This window comes from Perissodus microlepis, chromosome 6 (genome assembly GCF_051167445.1).
Source record: "Perissodus microlepis isolate ML-2025 ecotype Zambia chromosome 6, ASM5116744v1, whole genome shotgun sequence".
NCBI classification, from domain to species: domain Eukaryota; kingdom Metazoa; phylum Chordata; class Actinopteri; order Cichliformes; family Cichlidae; genus Perissodus; species Perissodus microlepis.
Window position 1 is genome coordinate 5,630,439 of NC_140466.1, and position 20,279 is coordinate 5,650,717.

Consider the following 20,279-nt stretch of genomic DNA (forward strand, 5'->3'; position numbering starts at 1 on the left):
AGATTGGTACACTGTGGTCATAAAGGGATGGACTTGACACACAAAGCAAGGTAAATCTATGCTTTTATGTTTACACCAAATTCTGCCAGAACCATCCAAATACTGCAGAAGAAACCGAGACGTCCAATTACGAAGCAGTTTGTTCCAACCCCAAAACCAAGCATCGGGTGGTTGAGTTACTGTTGCCTTCTCATCAGCTTGCAGCAGTCTGCCCATTTTCCTTTGTCCTCTGCCATCTACAATTAATTTTTACCCAGAGAACTGGTGCTCACTGGACATTTGGTCTTTTTCTGATCTCTCTGTATTGGAACATCTCAGAAGATTCAAAGCGTTTATTGTCATGTGTACAAAGAAAAGCATTTCTCTGTACAATTAAATTCTTTCTCTGGTGTCCACACACATATGCCAGTTAATATGTACTAATAGATAAAATACAAATAGCATGAATAAATAAATGGAGACAGAAGTTTCAGAAATACAGAACAAACCAACTTTCTTCCTCATTCTGATGTTCAGTTTGAACTTGAGCGGGTTTTTTGTCCTTCATTTCCCTGTGAGGCTCTTATCTTACTTTGGATAAATAGAAATACACACACCGGTAGAGGGCGCGCTTCCTGCTCGCTCCGCTTTCTGCTTTTTTGAATCCAACTTTATTGTCACCGGAAGTGTGTGTGAGGGAAACGGCACACACGTGTTTTCGTGCAGGTTTGAAGGTTACAGAAGCAGCGGGTAGTGCTCCTTGCTTGCTGTCCGGAGGAGAGGCTCAGCGGGACGGCGTGTTTGTGGTTCGAGACCCGGTGTGAGCAGAACTGAAGCGGAGCCATGGATCCTGTGAAGGCGCAGCAGCTGGCGGCGGAGCTGGAGGTGGAGATGATGGCTGACATGTACAACCGGTAAAGCCCAAACAAGCTAACCTCTCAGCTAGCCACAGCAGTCTGCTGTGAAGTGTCGCGGCTTTTATGTGTCAAACTTACATTTATTTACAGTGTGCCAGAATAATGTGCAAAGATAATTACTGTTTAGTGAAGCTGAGCCTGTACAGCTCATCGTTAATGCGAGCAACACCTGATAAAGTCAGTGTCCTGCTGGTGAAGCTCATTATTATAAAGGCCCACCAGCCGGCATGTTTAAGGCAAAGGGTGGCTTCTACTAAAGGCTGGCAAGGGTTAAATCCAGTGTGGGATAGCATTTATTTTAAAAAGAGCTATACTGACTAAAAATTAAAGACCTGAGTTTAGTGCTTAACTCACTGAATTAACTTCACATGTCACAATTTTACAGTATAAGCACAGTACGGCTTTTTCTCATAATATAAAGATGTGTGTCCTTGTGTCATAACACAGTAATCTACTTAAATGCCGTCACTGGTGTAAGAGTAAGAGTACATTCATTCATATTAAGTTAAGTGGTTTTGATCACAAGTATTTTTATACTTGGAAGAAACCTTTGCAGCACAGACCTGCATCTCTGAATGAAGAAAAGACGAGCCTGGTTAATATTTATCCTTTCATGACCTTGCACAAATTATACATTCATGTGCTTTTAATAAAGTCTTGCAGTTAAAATCCACTGAGCCCGAGTCAGATTCAGTCAGTTGCCAAAGAAAATAGTTTACGTACATTTATGCAGGTGTTTTTGGCTTGAGAGAGACGAATAAATATACATGAGCAATGAGTTATGGGTTTGTTCAACCATTCAGAGCAACAAACAAGCAGTTTGCTTGCTTTACTTTTTTGACTGAGGTTTGATTGGCTCTTGGCTCTCTATCATCTTGCTGGGATTTTCTTCTGCAGTAATTTGATGGCACCCAGTTATTGACATCACTCCATAAACCTAATACTAATGTTTGTTTACATTTTGTGGATGGAAGTGAGCAATAATTCTATCAAATTCTAGTTAACTAGTTCTCAATATTCATATGATACCTGACAACATCTTAGAGTCATTAAAGATATGTTACTGGCCACCTGATTAGCGCTTGCTCATACGTGATAATTCCCCTTTTGCCTTTAGCATAGATATAAAAAAATGGTGGAAACATTCCTCAGAGATTTTGGTCTGTATTGACGTGATGGCGTCACACAGTTGTTGGACGTTGTCAGATGGGCTGTTCTGTTTAGTTGGGTCTGGTGGTAGGCGAGGCATGTTATGTTTGTTATGTTTAGTATCTTTTCACAGGAAACATTTTGACACGTCAGTAAGTTGATGGTTCAGATTTAGGGGATTTTATTGGTATCCCAATGCTGGCAATACTTTTAGAAGTACATAGTGTAAAATGCCCGTTTTTAACAGTTTAACTGTTTCTTTCTTCACCACAACAGTGACAGTAACTGGGTCTTTCAGGCAGTTAGAGGTGTTCGTGGCTTATCGTCTGCCTTGTTGCAGTTTTTTGAATCCTGGGGCTGGATGTGAAGAACCTAACCAATAATTTTAATCGGGTTAAAGAAATAATCCACTGAAATGTGATTTATCAGAATAAGCGGTAAGGTCCTATCAGGTCACCATCACTGTGTCTCCTAAGGCAAACGGTGATGGTGACCTGCAGAAGGACCTTAAGGCTTCTTCTGATGAGCATGGTGTTGTATTAAAAGACATTTGGCTAGATGAAGTGCTGTTGGATAGACTCATTCAGCACCATGAAATGAGAGGTTGATGACTTTCATGTGTTTTGAGTTTGGTCTCTTTGTGAATCTCCTGCAGTGAAGAGGAACTGGGTTTAATGTCCGTCGGTGGTCATGTGGTGTTTGTTGGGCAAGGATGTATGAAATTCTGTCCTCGGGGCTTATCCCTGTGAAGACTATGAGGACAAAGGAAGTAATTAGTTGCCATTTAACTTTTTGCTAGTTCTTCTTTGAAGTATATAATTAAACTGAATCTGTGTCTCTCGCTGCTCTGATGAAGGATCTGTGTCAAAACCGGGAAGCACATTTCTGCTGTGACATGAGCCAGAATACATTTTATTTGCAGAAATTCTAAATGCTCTTCTTAAATGCACCTTTTCTTGACCTAAAAGTTGGTTAATTTAACATCTTTATGAAATTAAATAACTATTATATCAGGTCATATGAAAATATGAATTTTAAAAGGAGAGTATTCAGAGCCAACTTTAGGTTCACAAAATAACTCCAGCAGATGGCGCTGTTCTGTTTTACTAAGTGACTGTTGTAAGCAAGTCATAATGGGGACCCCACAATAAGGTGCTTATGCATGAATGCATCATGTAGTAACAAGTTTGTTATGTTTTAAAAATGTCTTTTTATCATCACTCTTCATACTGAAGAATCTTGACTGTTTCCTTCCTTTCCTCTCAGAATGACTAATGCCTGCCACAGGAAGTGCGTACCGCCACATTATAAGGAGGCAGAGCTGACCAAGGGTGAGTCGGTCTGCCTGGACCGCTGCGTGGCCAAATATCTGGACCTTCACGAGCGGCTAGGACGCAAGCTGACGGAGCTCTCCGTCCAGGACGAGGAAATGATGAGGAAGGGGGCTGTGGGGAGCGGATAGACGCGGATGAAGAAAACAAAGTGGAGAATGATGTGGGATCAAAAGGTCATGGGGATGGGGTTAGCATGTGTGGCTTCAAACAATGAGAGACTTGTATTTTAATTAAAGGGTGGGAAATAAAAATAAAGTGTGGAGTTAATGGTGTCGAGGGCCCGCTGAGAGAAACTGCCTCTTCCTCAGAAACTTGGTGGATCAGCAGTATAAGGACATGTTGAAACTGCTCACAGTGGACCAGACACTCTGGATCTTTTCCACTTTCTGTACGTTGAGCCTGGACTCTCGAAGTCACCTGAAAATCTGACTGAAAAGGAGAAAGGCCTCTGATGCTTAACATTAGAAAGCTAGAAACCAGAAACCTGGTTACATGTGACAGGTCCAGACAAATGCAAAGAATGATTCAACTTTAATCTTTATCTCAATTCACATTTTGAACTGGGGTCAGATTTTTCTTGTTTGGTTTTGGAAGGCACTGGAAGTAAATATAGACTCTTTGCAAAGCTGCAGTTCAACCCGTGGAACTAGTTTATTTACAGCTGTCTGTCATGCAGACATGTCAGTCCTGTGCAACACCTCAGAAACAGCGAATCATGGGTCAGGGCATGCACAGAATTCATTATGGGCTGAGCCAAAATGTCTTTTTTGTACTATTCATAGTTTACTCTTTTGACCCTGGTTGGTTCTTTGTCTTTAACAGCTCAGATAAAAAAAAAAAAAAACAATGCCTGAACTTTGCTCATTTTGTCATGCTTGTGTAGACTGTGTTGTGCTGTGTGTCAGTGGACCATGTTTTAGTGTACGTGTCTCTTTTTCTTCATGTTTAAACCACAGTGACACAGCTTTTCATCTGCACTGCAGAGAAGCTGCACAGTGTGCTGTTAACTCTAATAAAGCGCTGTCATCGTGTAGCCTAGCTTCATGAGTGTTGGAAGTATTTATTCTGGCCCTCACACGAGGTTTGTGGTATGGTTCAACTTCACTCTCATGCAGTATGTGGACAACAGAGTGTGTGAATGAATATACAGTAACTATAAGATGAAATACAATGAAATCTCGAGTGATTATTACAGATACAACACAATGTTTTTCTACATTTTGAAAAAAAAAAAAGGTTCTAAAAGTTTTGTTGATATGAAATTTTCTGTGAAGAATTCTGTGAAACATGATCACAGAACTCTTTCCTGGTTTAAGAAAAACTGCTTTACAACTTCAGGCCAGGGACGACCGCGCTCAAGGAGGGAGGCTGATTAACCATATCTACAATCATGCAGGTATAGAGGGTTTAAAACATGAAGCAAACCACTGGTTACACAAGAAGAGGAAGGCTAGAGTAAACGTTGCAAAAAAACATGTCAAAGATCCTGCTTGGCTAAAATTAAAAGTCATTTTGGACAGGTGAAAACCTGAGCGTCGAAGGAGAGACACACCTTAAGATCTCAAACGCGGCACCATCTGTCAGACACGGTTGAGACAGTGTTATAGTTTGAGCATGTATGGCTGGCAGTGGAACCGTGCCACTAGTGTTTATTTGTGACCAATAGAGCATGCTTTTCAGTTACTGAAGGCAGAGAGAGCCACAAACAAGCAGCAACTGAAACCGGCTTTCAGCTTTCTATCCATAATGCAGGCAGTTCTGGATCTAAAGATCTTTCTCTAGAATAAGTAAAGTTTGTGCATTTTTACTCCTGTGTACCAGCATGACGTCACCAGAGCAGGAACCGCAATGCATGTTATTTTTTATTAAATGTATAATTAATGAGTTCACTGCAGCTTTCGCACTCTGAAAAGCCATCTGGTGGGTCGCTCTGAATCAACCAAACCGAGCAAGTGTGAGACATTGTTGCTCCCACCGCTCAACAGAACAACACGTGTGATGTTATAACAGAACTGCAAACTGCGCAACTGAGACGGAATTATAGTAACCGGTGGATTTCAAGCGGTTTGCTTCAGTATTAATTGTATATATCCCATGCCCAGCCCGTGATACCGCGCTTAATAATTATTAATAATTCTTGAAAAGTTCCGACACATACACACACATGTCTGGTTTGCTATCCTCGTGGGGACATCCCATTGACATAATGCTTTCCCAAGCCGCTTACCCTAACCCTAACCATCAAAAATGAATGTCTAATCCTAATCATAAGCCTAAACCTAACCATAAACTAATTGTAACTCTAACCCTAAAATCACATTTTGAGCCTCAAAAATGCCTTCAAACTCTTGGGGACGGGCATTTTGTCCCCCCCATAAGTCCTCACAAAGACGTCTAAACATGTATACACACACACACACATACACATAGAGCGTGAAGGGGCGTGTTTCCTAAAAGCGCGTCTGTGGCTTTAAGAGAAACAGGCACAAGTGAGGAAGTGAAGATCGCTAACTTTCGTTTCCTCCACGAAACTTTTTATTTATACTGCACCTAATATCAGAAAGGAGAAGTAACGACAACAGGGTCTGAAAGGGACACAGGGGCGGGGATGTCCGTGTGTCTCTGTCCCCGTCTTCATTCTGCTCCAGCCCCGCTCCACTGACACGGTAAGTGAATTTCAGGGAAGATGGCAAAACACGGTCGTGATTGTTTTATGAACGTGGGTTTGACTGATAACTTTGAAACGCTGAAACGTCAACAAGACCCGGATGCAAACTGTCATGAAAGTAATAACAAGGGTCATAATATGACGCTGTCAAAGAAATCTGAAATAAGGGGTTAAACGCAGTTACACCATCCCGCACGGCTTTAACTTTCATAGTTTCCATACTGGGAAGGAAAAGAGAAGTCAGGCAAACAAAAGGCTTGTGAATGAGTTTGAAAGGTTGGTTTGTTAACAAAGACACGCTTTTCTGATGTTTTGATGGATCACATCTGCTTTTATAAAAATGCAGTTTATAAATCTGGTTAAAAAAAAAAAAAAAAAAAAAGTCATAAAACAAACAAAAGACACTTCAGTAATTATTACAGGAGAAGGGGGAGTCCATGAACTGTGAATGGTAACCTATAATAGTAAGAATAATATTAATTATGCAAAGGAATGTGATGTAAATACAGTTTAAAAGAAACAAAGGAACACTTCTTGTATCCTATGCAAGTTAATTTTCTCTAGTTGGGGGTTTGACTCACCAAGTATGGTGCTCACCACTGATTCGGCAGGTTGTTAATTCAAAAACAGAAAAAATTATCACTTAACAACTTAAACATAGGGACTGAGGAGCGAGGCCACAAAGTGATTGCATGTATTTAAACTTCTGTTATTGACTTGTTGGCCTTTAATATGTGAAACATATGTCAAATGTATCCCTCATGAATGACATCAAGTTATTTTGAGCTACAAACAACATTCCTGTCACAATGTAGAAGCTGCTGTCGGTTTTTGGCAAAGCGACTTTTATATATCCTTTATTTATTCGGTTGAAAAGTCTCACTGAAAGGAAACATGTTCTTTTAAAAGTGATCTGGCCAAGAGGGCAACAGAAACTGCAACAATTTAACATAACGGTTGTATAAAGAGAGTTCAATAGAATAGGACTTTAATCATCACTGTACATGCACAATTAAATTATGGGTACTCCACACGAACTATGCAGGAGGATATAAATAGTAATAGTAAACAGCAGAGATGTACAGTCCAGAGGAATCTATACAAAACAACAAAAAAGCACAGTGGCCAAAAAGACCGAGTTGGTTATGATGTAGGTACAATAATGCAGACTCATAAAGAGACTTGCAAAACAGGCCATTTCTTAATTTCATATATAACCTCTGTGTGAATCCTGTTCACCAAAGTCTGCCAACATACGTAAAGACATTAGACATCAAAACACATTGGAAACATTGGAAATCAGTTTTTGGCACAACACCAGAACTGGTTCAAAAGGTCCAGCATAGAACAGTGGACGGCTTTACAAGCGGAAAAAATGCAGTGATGTCATAAATGTCACCAGCTTTTTATAAAATGCACTGCAGCTTGTGGTGATTCCAGTATTACTACAGAGGCATAAAAATGTAAGAAGAGTTGCAAGTTTTAGTTGTTTAGAAACGCTGCAGTTGTTTAGCTCCAAAAACACATGTGAAGGTTTTGGACTTTTGTAGCTGCACCGTGATCGGCACGCGTAATAAACGTGCAGCTCACGGTGCACGGGAAGGTCAACCTGCATACTGCTCTGGACATACAACTGAAACTTAATTTCTTTAAACAACATCACACACTGCTCGTCTTTTTTATGTTTCAATAAATGTGAATATTTGGTTGAACTTTTACATATAGTAATTTCACTTGAAATAAAAACTTGGATAAAACAAGTTAAACAGTCGCGTGTTAAAGTATTCATTCAGCTAGTTTTTAAAATAAATGAAAATATTATATCCTGATGTGAATGTGAGTAGTCCCTTATCTGAACATATCCTCTGTATAACTGCCACCCCTGTTCTATGATTTCTTAATATTTGTATTAAAATAGCTTTTCAAGCTTTAAAACGTTTTGGCACGTTGTGTTGAGAAACAATTAAGAGGAAGTATGGCTTCTGTAATGCTACAGGGGACAAAAATGCTGAATCGTGACAATAAAACATTTATGCATTTTTGTGAATCTCACTTTATAACGTGTTCAGTTTTAAAGCTATAAATACATGTGCTAAAATTAACCAGTTATGTTTTGTCTCAGAGTACCCAAAACAAAAATAAATGAACAAAATACTTAAAAATAAATCTGAAAATGCATCTAAAGTGATGTGGAGTCAGGTGTATTTGATACAACATTATAGTAATTACACTAATGATATTTACGTCTGCAGTTAATTTGATTCTGAAAACTTTAAGCATCTATAATTAGAGTTTCGTTCATGTGCAGCAGCTTGAAAACCACGGTGGCTGCAGGTGGCCGATTGGTTTCGATGATGGCAGAAGGTGCAGTGAAGTATTAATATAGCGTGCTGCTTCTTCTGGTCACCAGATGGAGGCAACTGGCGATGAAGCTTTGATCCCTCACGATGATCAGTTTGTTGTGCCTCCAAATGGCAACGTGAACGAAATGCTCAATGTGGACCACGAAGACAACATGCAGGGCCAGGTGAGCTCAGCTGATTTCAGAGAACCTTCATAAATCCAGCTTCTCTGGTCATCAGTACGGAGTACTACGGATCAGAACAATCCTATTTTAATTTGATAAACACGTCTCTGCCTCTGCTTAAGTGTTGCATAACTTTTTGTCCTTCTTTCTTTAGATGGAGGAGTTTTTGGGCCCACAGGCAGATTACAACGAGGAGGAGGAGGAGAAGAAATACTATCGAAGGAAGAGGCTGGGAATCATCAAGAATGTTGTTGCAGCCAGTATTGGAGCCATGATTGTGTACAGTGTGTACATGGGTGAGTTGCCCTGAAGATGGGGTGCTGAAACTGGCAAACAGGCACACACAGACAGGGTAGCTTGAATACTCGTGAACATTTACTGTACCTGTACATGTGTGCAACAGGCCTCCTGCAGATGCAGTTGATCCTCCACTATGATACGACCTACCGTGAGGTAAAGTACAGCAACCTCGGCCTGCAGGACATCGACCAGAAGATGCTGATGGGGATTAATGTCACACCGATCGTAGGCCTCCTGTACACGCCTCTCCTCATCAGGTAGCAACATAAACCTAAGTTTTAAAACATGTCTTTATATAAATGTTCCTGCTCTTCCTTTAAACACCCTGTCTCACATCCAGGTTTCTAGGTACCAAGTGGATGATGTTCCTGGCTTCGGGGATCTACGCTCTCTTCGTCTCTACCAATTATTGGGAGCGTTACTACACCCTCGTTCCATCGGCTGTGGCCATTGGTGTGGTTATTGTGCCCCTGTGGGCCTCCTTGGGAAATTATATCACACGGTGAGAAAGAAGAAGTAGAAGTTTGGGTGGGTGGAAGTGCTTCCTTAACCCGTGCTGCGTCTTAAGATTTGTAGAAATAAAAAACAAACAAACAAACAAACAAACAAAACAAACAAAAAATCCCCCAAAACTATAGTAACCTTTCAGGATATTCTATTCCAGTGAGGGAAGTAGAAACCTGCTGTTCCTCTTGCCTCATTCATTCTTTTAAAAGCGAGCCAATCACGGGCCGATCAGGTAAAACAACAAACTAGCAGAAAGAGCAACAAAGTCTCCATGGGAGGCACAATACAGTGGTGTAGTGGGCTTTGTCAGCAGACTTTTAGATGAGAAAGGACGGTTGAAATCTCAAAAAACAAACAAACAATACCTTATAAAAAGGCTTTAGTGCGGCTCTTCAGTTCATCCTCTGTGAGAAACACGCCGTTTCAGCTCCTCTCTCCAGTCTCTATCCCAGCTTTTGTCTGAGTTGCTCATGAGCAGAAGGTTTGAACAGCAAATGGAGGCCTCTGTGGTCACAGCCAGATCCATGTGCCACAGTGACATCAAACAGCCAAGACTACAGTAAAAGTGTTTAGAGCAGTCTGAAGCCCTAAACACTTTTGGCTCACAGGAATTGTTTGTTTATGCAGACATTATTACTTGAAACTAAGTGTTTATCATGAGTAGCTACAGTATTTAACAGAGCGACAGAAGAAGATCTCAACTGTAGGCAGTAGTAGAGCTCTGTAAAAAACATTTTGCTATTGTAGCTCTTCAAGCAAAAATGGGACTCCTGGAGTTTTAGAGCCTGACACAATTTTCCTAGTAGCTAATCGAGCAATGCTCCATATTTCTGCTAGACGTAAGGTCCAATGTTTACATGTTTCATGTGGATGATAAGAGCTGCTGCTCTATGAAGACACTGAATACCTGTCCCTACTTCACGTGTCCCCCCGGCACAACAAAGCTCTCAGAAAGCATCATCGAGTGAGCATTTTTTAAAATGTCTTTTCATCAACAGATGTAACAAAACCTTGTATCAGTTTAATCAATGGCAGACTGAAAGAACAATTTACCAGGCTCTTTGTTGTATTTCTTTTGAGCCTTGACTACTGCGCTGACTACAAGCCGAGATCTTTTTTCTCTCACCGCGTGTTCAGTTTGTATTGATCTTTCTTTTTATTATAAATGCTGCTGGCAGAATACCTTTTTTTTTTTGTTGCTCTGATGTGTTTTTGCCTTTTATGAAGTCGCTAAATCCTAAAAGAGGAAATGTGAATGTAAAGCTTGTTCTCGGGTTCTTTACACCTCCTGAATATAGACCATTTATAGGGCAAAGCGTAGTTGTTAAAGTGTGAAACAGAGACAGCCTATGTGGTTTTGTAGCATAGATCAATTTAAAAACTTCATACACAGAGACAAGGGGCTCATGTGATTAATTGAAGATAAGTACAAAATAAATGCCTCTAAATTTGTTTTCTAACACCATAAACACTTTCACATATGCGCAGGATGGCACAGCAGTACTATGAATGCGTCAACTATAAGGAGGAGCACGTGCAGGAGCAGAAGAAGCTCCCAAAGGGAGCGTGCCACAGCTATATCATCGTCTTCCAGTCGGTCTTTAACATCATTTTCAATGTGAGTCTTTCAGCTTCCCCTCATTAATGATTTTATTAATATCATACTGTTTGCTGGACAAATGGGCAAACCTTTTTCTTCTGCATCAGCTGAGTTTTGTCTTCGCCGAGTTCCCCATGGCCTTCGTCCTCAACAGCGTTTACCTCCATGACAACTCCCACGTCCTCGCCCAAGTGAAACACTGCGGTAAAGACACTTGCCTCCTCACTTCCAGTAGCGACTCAGTACAGATACACCATAATAAGCTCGTGACAATAAAAGTTCAATTTACTTCCATGTTAATATTAAGAGGAAGAGTATGGGACATAGGAATGTTTATCAACTTTTCAACTAAATCCGTCATCATTCCAAAAAAAGAAAAGAAAACAATCTATCCTGTTAATTGTGAGGCTGTCATTTAAAACCAGTTAATTCATGTAACTTTTTCTATTTATAACAAATTATATTTTAGAGATTTTAACTCCCATCCCTGCTTTTTATTTTGTAAAAACACATGAGGAAGTCCATCAGTCTTCCCGTCTTACTCTTTATTAGTTCCCCTAGTGCCTTATGGAGTGTTTGGAGGATTCAGAGTAATCATAGACAAACACTTTGTTGCTCGAGTGTTAATATTGACTGGGCAGAATGTAATTATTAAAAAGAAAAAGAAAAAGCTGACACAGCCACTTTGTTACCTGGTTTAATCCAAGTACTACAAGTAAAATTAGCAAGAGGCTTGTAAAAGACCCACACACTTCTCTCAGAGACCAAACCACAGCCAAACCTGGAGGCTTGTTATCTCACCGGGTGCTGGAAACAGGTTGAAATATCCACATATTGTTCTGTGTCTGCTGGATTTGTGAATTTCAAAAAGCAATAAAATGTCAATTTGTATTTTCAACTTTCAGCGCAAATTTAAAATCTGATGTTCAGTACTCAATCTTATCTACAAAGACTGCTAGTGATGTAATGATTCAGCCTAATTATTCCACATGTCAATGATCCCTGCACTGCTAGTGCAGAAAAAAAAACCTGGATCGAAAAACACATCATGGATTGGTCTCCCCAAAGCCCACAAGCTAGAACTGTTCAAGCTGTTTTTGCAGGTTCAATAAATTGCTGCATGCCTCTAAGATTTTTGCACAGTACTTTCAGTACTATTTAAGCACCATGATCACAGCTGCTTTTTTAAAATCAGCAGTGCAAAACTAAACAGGTGGTAAAAAATAAAAATAGTTGGTAACATTGGTATTATTCAAAATGAAACTTAAAGAGAAACATCACCAACTGACAGGCTGTGTCACAGTTTCCCCATTCAGATGTTTTCATTAAGCAGAAGTAGGTTTACTGGCTAAAAAACACACATTTTAACAGTAGGAGGAAACAGAGCTGAGGTAGAGGATCACATGACTGTAGCTGACCTCTTCGATTTACATCACAACTGCATAAAGAACTTTGTTTCTTCAGTCTGCAGCTCTGTTAGGTTTTATTAAATCAGCATTCCTATCTGCCTTTCATCCACTCAGAGACTTTTAAAGCATTTTTGTAATTTTATAAAGTACGGCTGCAATAAAAGTAAAGTCTGTAAAGTACAGTTTGTTGCTTAAATGTACAGACAGACACTTTAACAGTCTGTAGGATTAACACAGGCTGTTTGGCTGACATCAGTTATTTTCTAATTTCTTTCCTGTCCCTAAACCAGGTGCTAAAGTCACCGGTTTGATCCCTGGCTTCAACAACACCGTGCTGAAAAAACTGCCAAGCTCCATGCTGCTCATCCAAGTGGAGAGCGTGCTCATGGGCTTCGCCTTCCTCTCCATGATCATTGTAAGTTCTCTTCCTACACAGGCACATAAACATGTGGACTCGAGGTCATTCAGTTTGTTTAGGTGTTTGTTTTCTAATTATCTAGACAGGCTTTGTATAATCTGTGTCGCTGTTTCCTGTTGTGACGTTCTTGCAAAACAACAATAAAACATCAGCATTAAGTAGTCACTAGACAAGCATATAAAACCAAAACAAAGAGCAAATTACTGAGAGAAAATTGAATTGGGTACCCAAAAATGCTCTGATGGAATTAACACCGAGCTGAAACGGTAATCTTATCCTTATAAATCCCTGTGTACATCACTTTCTCATTAAAAGATAAATGTAAAAATGCTCTGAGGAAACCATTTCAGATGGAATTACATGTGATAAAAGACTTGCAAAGTTTTCTTAAGAATGTTTGGATTTACAGAGAAGAGAAATTAATCCTTAGATAATATCAGATCTTTATAAATAAAGGAGAAAATTAAGCCTTTTTCAAACCTGTATTGATGTCTAAAATATGGCATGTTGTGTGCAGCTGAGAACCTCTCTCACAGTTAGCACGTGTAACCCACGAGAAGCTATAAATATTCAATAAACAAGACGTTCAGATTGATGTTATAAAAGAAATCACAGGAGAGCTACCGTAAGGAAAGCTGCAATCTATGAAGCCGTAAACAGAGATGCAGCAGAGCGCCGCAACTCCAGGCATCCCCAAAGATAAGGCCTGTGTTGGTCTTGTAACAGAGTTGATTAGGACATTCATTAGCTGTAAATTTTGTGCTTGAATGTTCTATATTAGTTGTTTTACAGTATTCTATTATTGTTAGGCTCACATTATACCATGTAGGGTGATCCAATCAGACGTTTTTTAACCGTTCTTGTGGCTACTTGCAAGATATGAACAAAGCACTGGAAAACACCTCAGAGCTCTGGTATTTAAAGTCAGTGAATTGGGATTCTTGCTGGGAAGCTAGCATCCATTTGGCTTACAATTTGTTCAACGAATTGCTGGACACGATGAAAGTGATGAGACTGTAAACTAAAACAACAAGCTAATAGATGCTAAAACACTTTTTCACTGGCTTTAGTCTGTACCAACTGGGTACCAGCTGCTAGTTTAAGAGCTAATGTTGCTCTCAGGCATCTGTTGTGTTTGTTCTATTCTTAGACATTTTTTAAAACCTCACCATGGGACAAAAACAAACTGAAGCACAAGCTCCATTGAAAATGATTCTGAATAAAGTGATCTCTGTGTGCTGCTACTCAGTTCCTCGGGCTGTGTGGGGCCGCCTACCGCCCAACAGAAGAGATCGACCTTCGCAGCATAGGCTGGGGAAACATCTTTCAGCTGCCTTTCAAACACCTGAGGGACTACCGCCTGCGACTGCTCTGCCCCTTCTTCATCTACAGTGGATTCGAGACACTGTTTGCCATCTCTGGATTCACCCTGGTACTAAACTCATGCAGATTGTCTGTACAGTAGTTTAAGTTTGTTAAAGAGAAACGGAAATACAGATGTAAGGATGTAGGATTTAAGGATGTCATGAGAGAAAGCAGAGTCGTGAATCAGGTCATAAAATGTTGAAAGAATGTATCTCTCCCCCCCTTCTTTCTCAACAGTCTTACGGTGTATGTGCTTTGGGTCTAAATAAACTGTGGCTTCTCATCGTCGTCTACGGCCTCTCCGCCTCCGTCTTTTCCTCCCTTAGCCTTTCCCTCTTACGGCTTCCACGCTGGGTGTGTCTCATCAGTGGTGCTTTTGTGCATGGAGTGCTTGTGGTGGTTCTCATGGCATTTTCTCCAGAGCCGAATCGCCTCAAGTATGAGGGCCCTCTACTAGTGATCTCTGTGCTATGGGGACTCGGCACCGCCCTGAACAAGACAGGCGTCAGCAGTGAGTATCATCCATGGTCTCTGTGTTTGCATGTCTTCAGCTATGACACGTGACAACATGACTTCCCCTGTGTGTTCCAGCCCTACTCGGAATGCTGTACGCTGAAGAAAAGGAACGCCTGGACTTTGTCTACACCATCTATCACTGGTGGCAGGCAATCGCCATCTTTATAGTCTACCTTTGGTATGGTCTTCCTATGAGGGTATGTGACTCGGTGTTTATGTCGTTAGTTTTTCCCTCCATTTTTTTGTTCCTATTCTAACCTATTTTTTTTCTTCACTTTCCTTTAAGGCAAAACTTTCCATACTACTAGTCACTTTGTTGCTGGCTTGCTGTTGCTATTGGGTGATGGAGCGTCGCCTGGCCAAGAAAGTGCCATTCAGACTGCCTCGCATCCCTCGGCCGCGACACAAGGTAACTAGTCAGTCCATCGAGGATCAATACATGAATCTGGTCTTTGTAATGAGCCCTTTTCAAACATGATCTCTGCATGTTTTCAGGAAAATCAAAGTTGTTTTGTCACGTTCCACACAGCAGGAGAGTTTGTCCGACATGTTTTCTCTCCGGAAAAAAAAAATTGGGGGCAGCTGATTAGAGCATGCAGGGCGCTGGGGACATGATAAACTCAGTGGGAACCATGAGAGGTTTCTTTGCTCACACAGTGTGTTATAGTCTTTACCTGAAGTATAAGGTGGCACACGGTGTAACATAAAGAGTGGGCACTAGCAAACTTTAAGTCAGAACTAATGGACAGGCCTCTCCTCTGCTATAAATCATTATAAGTCAACAAGTTATATAAATAAAGAAGGAAAAAAGGGGAATAAAATAAGGAGGAAGCTAGACTTCAGGGTCTCCAAGGTTTGACCCCTGGACCTCTGCTCCAACACCGCCACCAAAACCATGAAAAAAGAAAAAAAGAAATCGGAGCTCTGTGTTAAAAACATAAAAACATTGAAGACTATAAACTAATTAGGCTCTGCTGCTAGTCACAAACACAGGAAAACAGTTTAGAACATGGCAGAGAACCCCTACCAAGCTTCCACATTCTTACAGGCAAAATTACTCAAACATAACAAGACAGAGAAGTTACCCTAGGTTATGATTAAAGGTCACGTTTTGAATTTTACTGGGCTCATCCTGAAAACCCAGATCACAGTGGCCAGTAAGGAGTGGTTTAGTAGTGCTGGATCAAAGTGCAGTTTCATTAATGAGCAGAATGCTGATCAGCTGCTGCACTCAGGTGTGGCAGGCTATTCTCATTTCTCTAATTTCATCTCCTCTGTCCTCCATCCGCCTCCTTGTCCCCTTGAAATCGGTCTCAGTACATCATGCTGGAGGATGCCTCAATTCCTAAAATCCACCTGAAGGGCAGAGGCTATAATTGAAGATGCACACGTGAAGTGTTTTCACTGTCAATTTATAAACCAGGCACCGGCACGCAGCTGGAATATGCAAACCATGGCCACAGGGCAACTCTTTAAAACCTTGTATTCATATGTTGTTTCAGTCATTTAATTTCACCAGACTCTCTGCTTTTCATAGATTCTGTGTGCGTGGTTCAAAATCTTGTCACATTGTGCCATGTTATCAATTTAATTAAAAGTGTCCCTAAATATGAAACATGTTCTAAGCACTGTTAAACCTCACGTAATAAAATACAGCTGTAGCAATTTATTATGCAGCTGTGACCAACTTCATGTTTAATTCACATTTAATTGACTGTAAACTGAAGCTACGCAGCGAGGATCTCCTTTTGCTACCTGACTCCAACTTCTCATGTTCCTTCGTCAGCTCCTCGACATGAGAGGAGTCGAGTATGTTGACTTTTCTGTGGACATATTATAGTGGCTTTAAGATATATTAGTTTAGATTTAAGATATACTTAGATATTATACATAAATCAGAATAAAAATATTCTGATTGATCTGAATTTTTGGTTTTGCAATAAGGCAGCAGGCAAAAAATAGTTTAAAGAAGATTAAATACAGTGTTGTTTATCAACTACACCACAAACTGAGCAGTGACGCATTTTCTGCACGAGCTGTCATCGTTTCTTTAGATTTCAACAACAATCAGAGTCTTTCTGTGATATGGAACTGAACATATCATAAAGGTCTCTGTGGGCCTTTGGGAGGTGACTGTGTTTGTAAGCAGACAATACAGGCAATTAGTGCATGTTACCGTATTTGACAGACATCCATGCATATTCCTGTATTTCTGATCATCTGACAAAAATGAAACCCTAATTAAGAGGCAGCTGATTATTTTTCTTATGCTCTGGCTGAAATTACTTTGGGGCATGCCAAAAACTCCCCCATGCAGTCTGTAAAAACTTTTTCTTTGAAGACGAATGAGTAGATATAAGCTCATTATTTTTCCCTTTTTTTCCTTCATTTTCTTTTGTAGAAAAAAAACTCACACCAAAGGCAAATTAGTTTTTCAAACATAGTTTACAGTTATCAGCAAATGTATGAGCAGTATTACCCATGAAGGTGTCCTTTAGGACAATATCTGAAAATAATATTACATGTCTATCACGTCCGTGTCACTGTTTAAACATGTGTGAAGTCCCTGAATACACATGGTTGTTGTTATATTTGTATTATATTCTATGCATGGATTTTGCTGTTTATAACAGTGACCTATCAGAAACAAGTATTTGCACACAGAAAATCCTTGAGATGGCATTTTTGTGGATTCAGTCTGATTTATTTTGCTGACTCCTTCTCTGCTGATTTTAGATTTTAGCCTTTCACGCAAAAATATAAAAAGGTGCGTCAATCAAGCTTTGAAGGATCTTATTTGTTTTACATTAAAGTAAATGGAAGTTTTATTTTGAGGTTTCTGAGTGATGGCAGACCAAAAGAAGTAGATAGAACAGGCTGTTGAGAGATTGTCTGCTTACATACGCGTTTTATATAAGTAGAATATAGCGTTTTGTTATGTGGTTAGATTAGAATTGCTAAAAACTGATTTGTCCTTCTTCTGGAAGAAGGTAATCCAAGGATCAGTGCATTTTATTGTGAAAAATGCTACTGCATACTAAGCTAGAAACGGGTTTTGACATCAGAGCAACTAATTCTTTTTGTCCTCAGGTCAAAGGTTACCGCTACCTGGAAGAGGACAACTCCGATGAGTCCGACTCGGAGAGGAGCGAGGAGGACGACAGAGAAGACGAGAGGGAGGAAGACGACTGTGATGTAGTGCAAAATTTGGACGGGGAGGAAAGGGACCAAGAGGGTTGGTATCAGGGAGCTAACTCACCCAGAGCCAGGAGAAGAGGAGCCGAGGGCCGTGGACAGGACGACGCCCGTGTGAACGAGAGGGACGGAGAGATATGAGAAGAGGAGAGAAAGAGTTAAAATAGCACTGGACGCTCTTTTATTCATTAATATTTCTGTAAATTTTGTTTTTCAGTGGAAAATATAAAAATTAAGAAAAAAGCCCCAATAGTTTATAGTTTTCTAACTTTGAAGGAAAGCTATAGGTAACTGCTTAAGTGAAATTACAATCATCAATAAGAAAAGTACACCAGCTTTAACGGCTATATTGTTATAACACATCAGCATATTCTGGATAAAACAAAAAAAATTGAGTCCTTTTTCTTTCTATGTAGACTGGCTGACCAAATGATAAGTGCAGAGAGCATTTCACTTGCTTTTGTGCTTCTTCTTCATCAGAATTTGTTGTTTATTTTTGAAAAAAAATCTGCATAGAAAGACTTGAAAGCAAGCGACAAAATGAAGGAATTGATTTTCTGAGCTTAATCACAAGGTGAAGCGTGTTTTGATAGAAAAACAAGCCTGCCTCTTGTAAGCAACATAAAAAAGCCCCATATTTGTTGTTTTAATTCCTTATAATTTCAGTATTTCATTTAATAGTGTTTGCACATTGGTCAGAGAATCTGGAATCACACAAGGCATTGTCAGAAGCTCAGAGGACTGTCTGCTGTGAGATGCAGAAGATGAGCTTGAATATATGTTTGATGAAGTGCAGCATTCAGCATGTGTGTAGTTCAGTCTTTTCTGACTAATCCCAGTAAGGTATAGATTTTAGAAATCTAAAATAATATTCAGAAACAAACAAACTGAAAGGACTACAGCCACACGAGCTATATGTTAACATTAGCATGTAGCCCTGCAACATTACTTGCTCCATCTTGGTTTGTAGCACTAGTTGCATAGTGCACGTGAAAGCTGAGAGTACATTAGCATTGTATCTGTGAACTCTGCTCTGCTAATAATTGCTAGAAGTTGCCGATTAGCCGAAGACGATGCTAAGTCCAGATAAGGTTCGTGCTACAAATGCAAACCCACTAATTCCATTCTCACAGGGACATTAGATGAAGAAACACTCATACATAACTTTGTGTTTTGTACATGTCAAAACAGTAAAGGGCCAAATATGCTTTTTGAACCTGCATACATACAGTATCATTTCAATAAAGTATCAAAGGGTCTAACATAGAAACCTCTTTGCTCATGCAGTAACTGCTTTTCTGTGCTGAATGATTATTTCTAATGACGGCTAAACTCCCAAAGATGTCAAAGTGTAGGCTATTTAAAAGATGGATGTGAGTGCCTTGAATACATCCGTTGTTAGTGGAGTCCCCTTTAGAGCCCTGAACTCAATATTATAATCATAGGCATCGTCATGTTTTTATGTTTTCTGAAAAAAAAAAAAGAAATCGTGATGTGACAAGCAAGAGGTCGATCTGACAAAGAAACACTATGGTCGTAAAGTAGGGACTTGACACAATGTCTCCATACCCTAAAGCTTACTCAGTCTATTTTAGTTTAAGTATTTTTAAAAATGGATCATCATGCTTGAAAGTGTTTGCTGTGGTCACAAATGTAGTGAGCATTACAGTCAATTTCTTTCAAATGTTAATATATTGGACAATACTTTGGAGCCAGAGGAGTCACCCTCTGCTGGCCATAAGAAAGAATACGAGTTTAAGGCACTGCGGTTCCTCTGGACTGGAAACTTAAGTCTAAGTTAAACTGTTATTCAATCTATGGCTGGTTTGCCGTCATGGCATGCAGAAACACTTGCTGTAACTTCACCATCATAAATTTCACCTGCATCAAGTCAACTATTTGCCTTGTAAACACGAGGGAATTCTGCACATCACTGTGCAGCCTTTGCTGTGTATATATACCAAAACTTCTTCTTACTGTGCCTCTTTTACTTAAATGTCTTTTGTTTTACTTTGTTTTTATTGTTTCCGAGGTAACTTTAGATTTACTTGACAGCACTCCCTAACTGCAAGCCTAGGTGTTTTCATGCAGAAACCTTCATATATATGTATCTATCTATCTATCTATCTATCTATCTATCTATCTATCTATCTATCTATCTATCTATCTATCTATCTATCTATCTATCTATCTATCTATCTATCTATCTATCTATCTATCTATCTATCTATCTATCTATCTATCTATCTATCTATCTATCTATCTATCTATCTATCTATCTATCTATCTATCTATCTATCTATCTATCTATCTATCTATCTATCTATCTATCTATCTATCTATCTATCTATCTATCTATCTATCTATCTATCTATCTATCTATCTATCTATCTAT

The 20,279-nt window shown here is 39.7% G+C and overlaps 2 protein-coding genes across 2 annotated transcripts; both read left to right on the plus strand.

The window, feature by feature from the left end:
• The first annotated feature begins 666 nt into the window (after positions 1–666).
• Positions 667–4,417, plus strand: timm10 (translocase of inner mitochondrial membrane 10 homolog (yeast)). Its single transcript, XM_084930368.1, has 2 exons — positions 667–893; positions 3,312–4,417. The coding sequence occupies exons 1-2, from the start codon at positions 823–825 to the stop codon at positions 3,505–3,507; spliced, it is 267 nt and encodes an 88-aa protein (XP_084786494.1). The 5' UTR covers positions 667–822; the 3' UTR covers positions 3,508–4,417.
• Positions 4,418–5,856: 1,439 nt separating this feature from the next.
• Positions 5,857–19,921, plus strand: unc93b1 (unc-93 homolog B1, TLR signaling regulator). The gene is made up of 13 exons (XM_084930369.1): positions 5,857–6,045; positions 8,458–8,574; positions 8,729–8,870; positions 8,978–9,131; positions 9,215–9,376; positions 10,870–10,999; positions 11,089–11,185; positions 12,681–12,805; positions 14,058–14,240; positions 14,411–14,684; positions 14,765–14,886; positions 14,976–15,098; positions 17,780–19,921. Exons 2-13 carry the CDS (start codon positions 8,458–8,460, stop codon positions 18,023–18,025), a joined length of 1,875 nt encoding a protein of 624 aa, XP_084786495.1. The 5' UTR covers positions 5,857–6,045; the 3' UTR covers positions 18,026–19,921.
• The last annotated feature ends 358 nt before the right edge of the window (positions 19,922–20,279 follow it).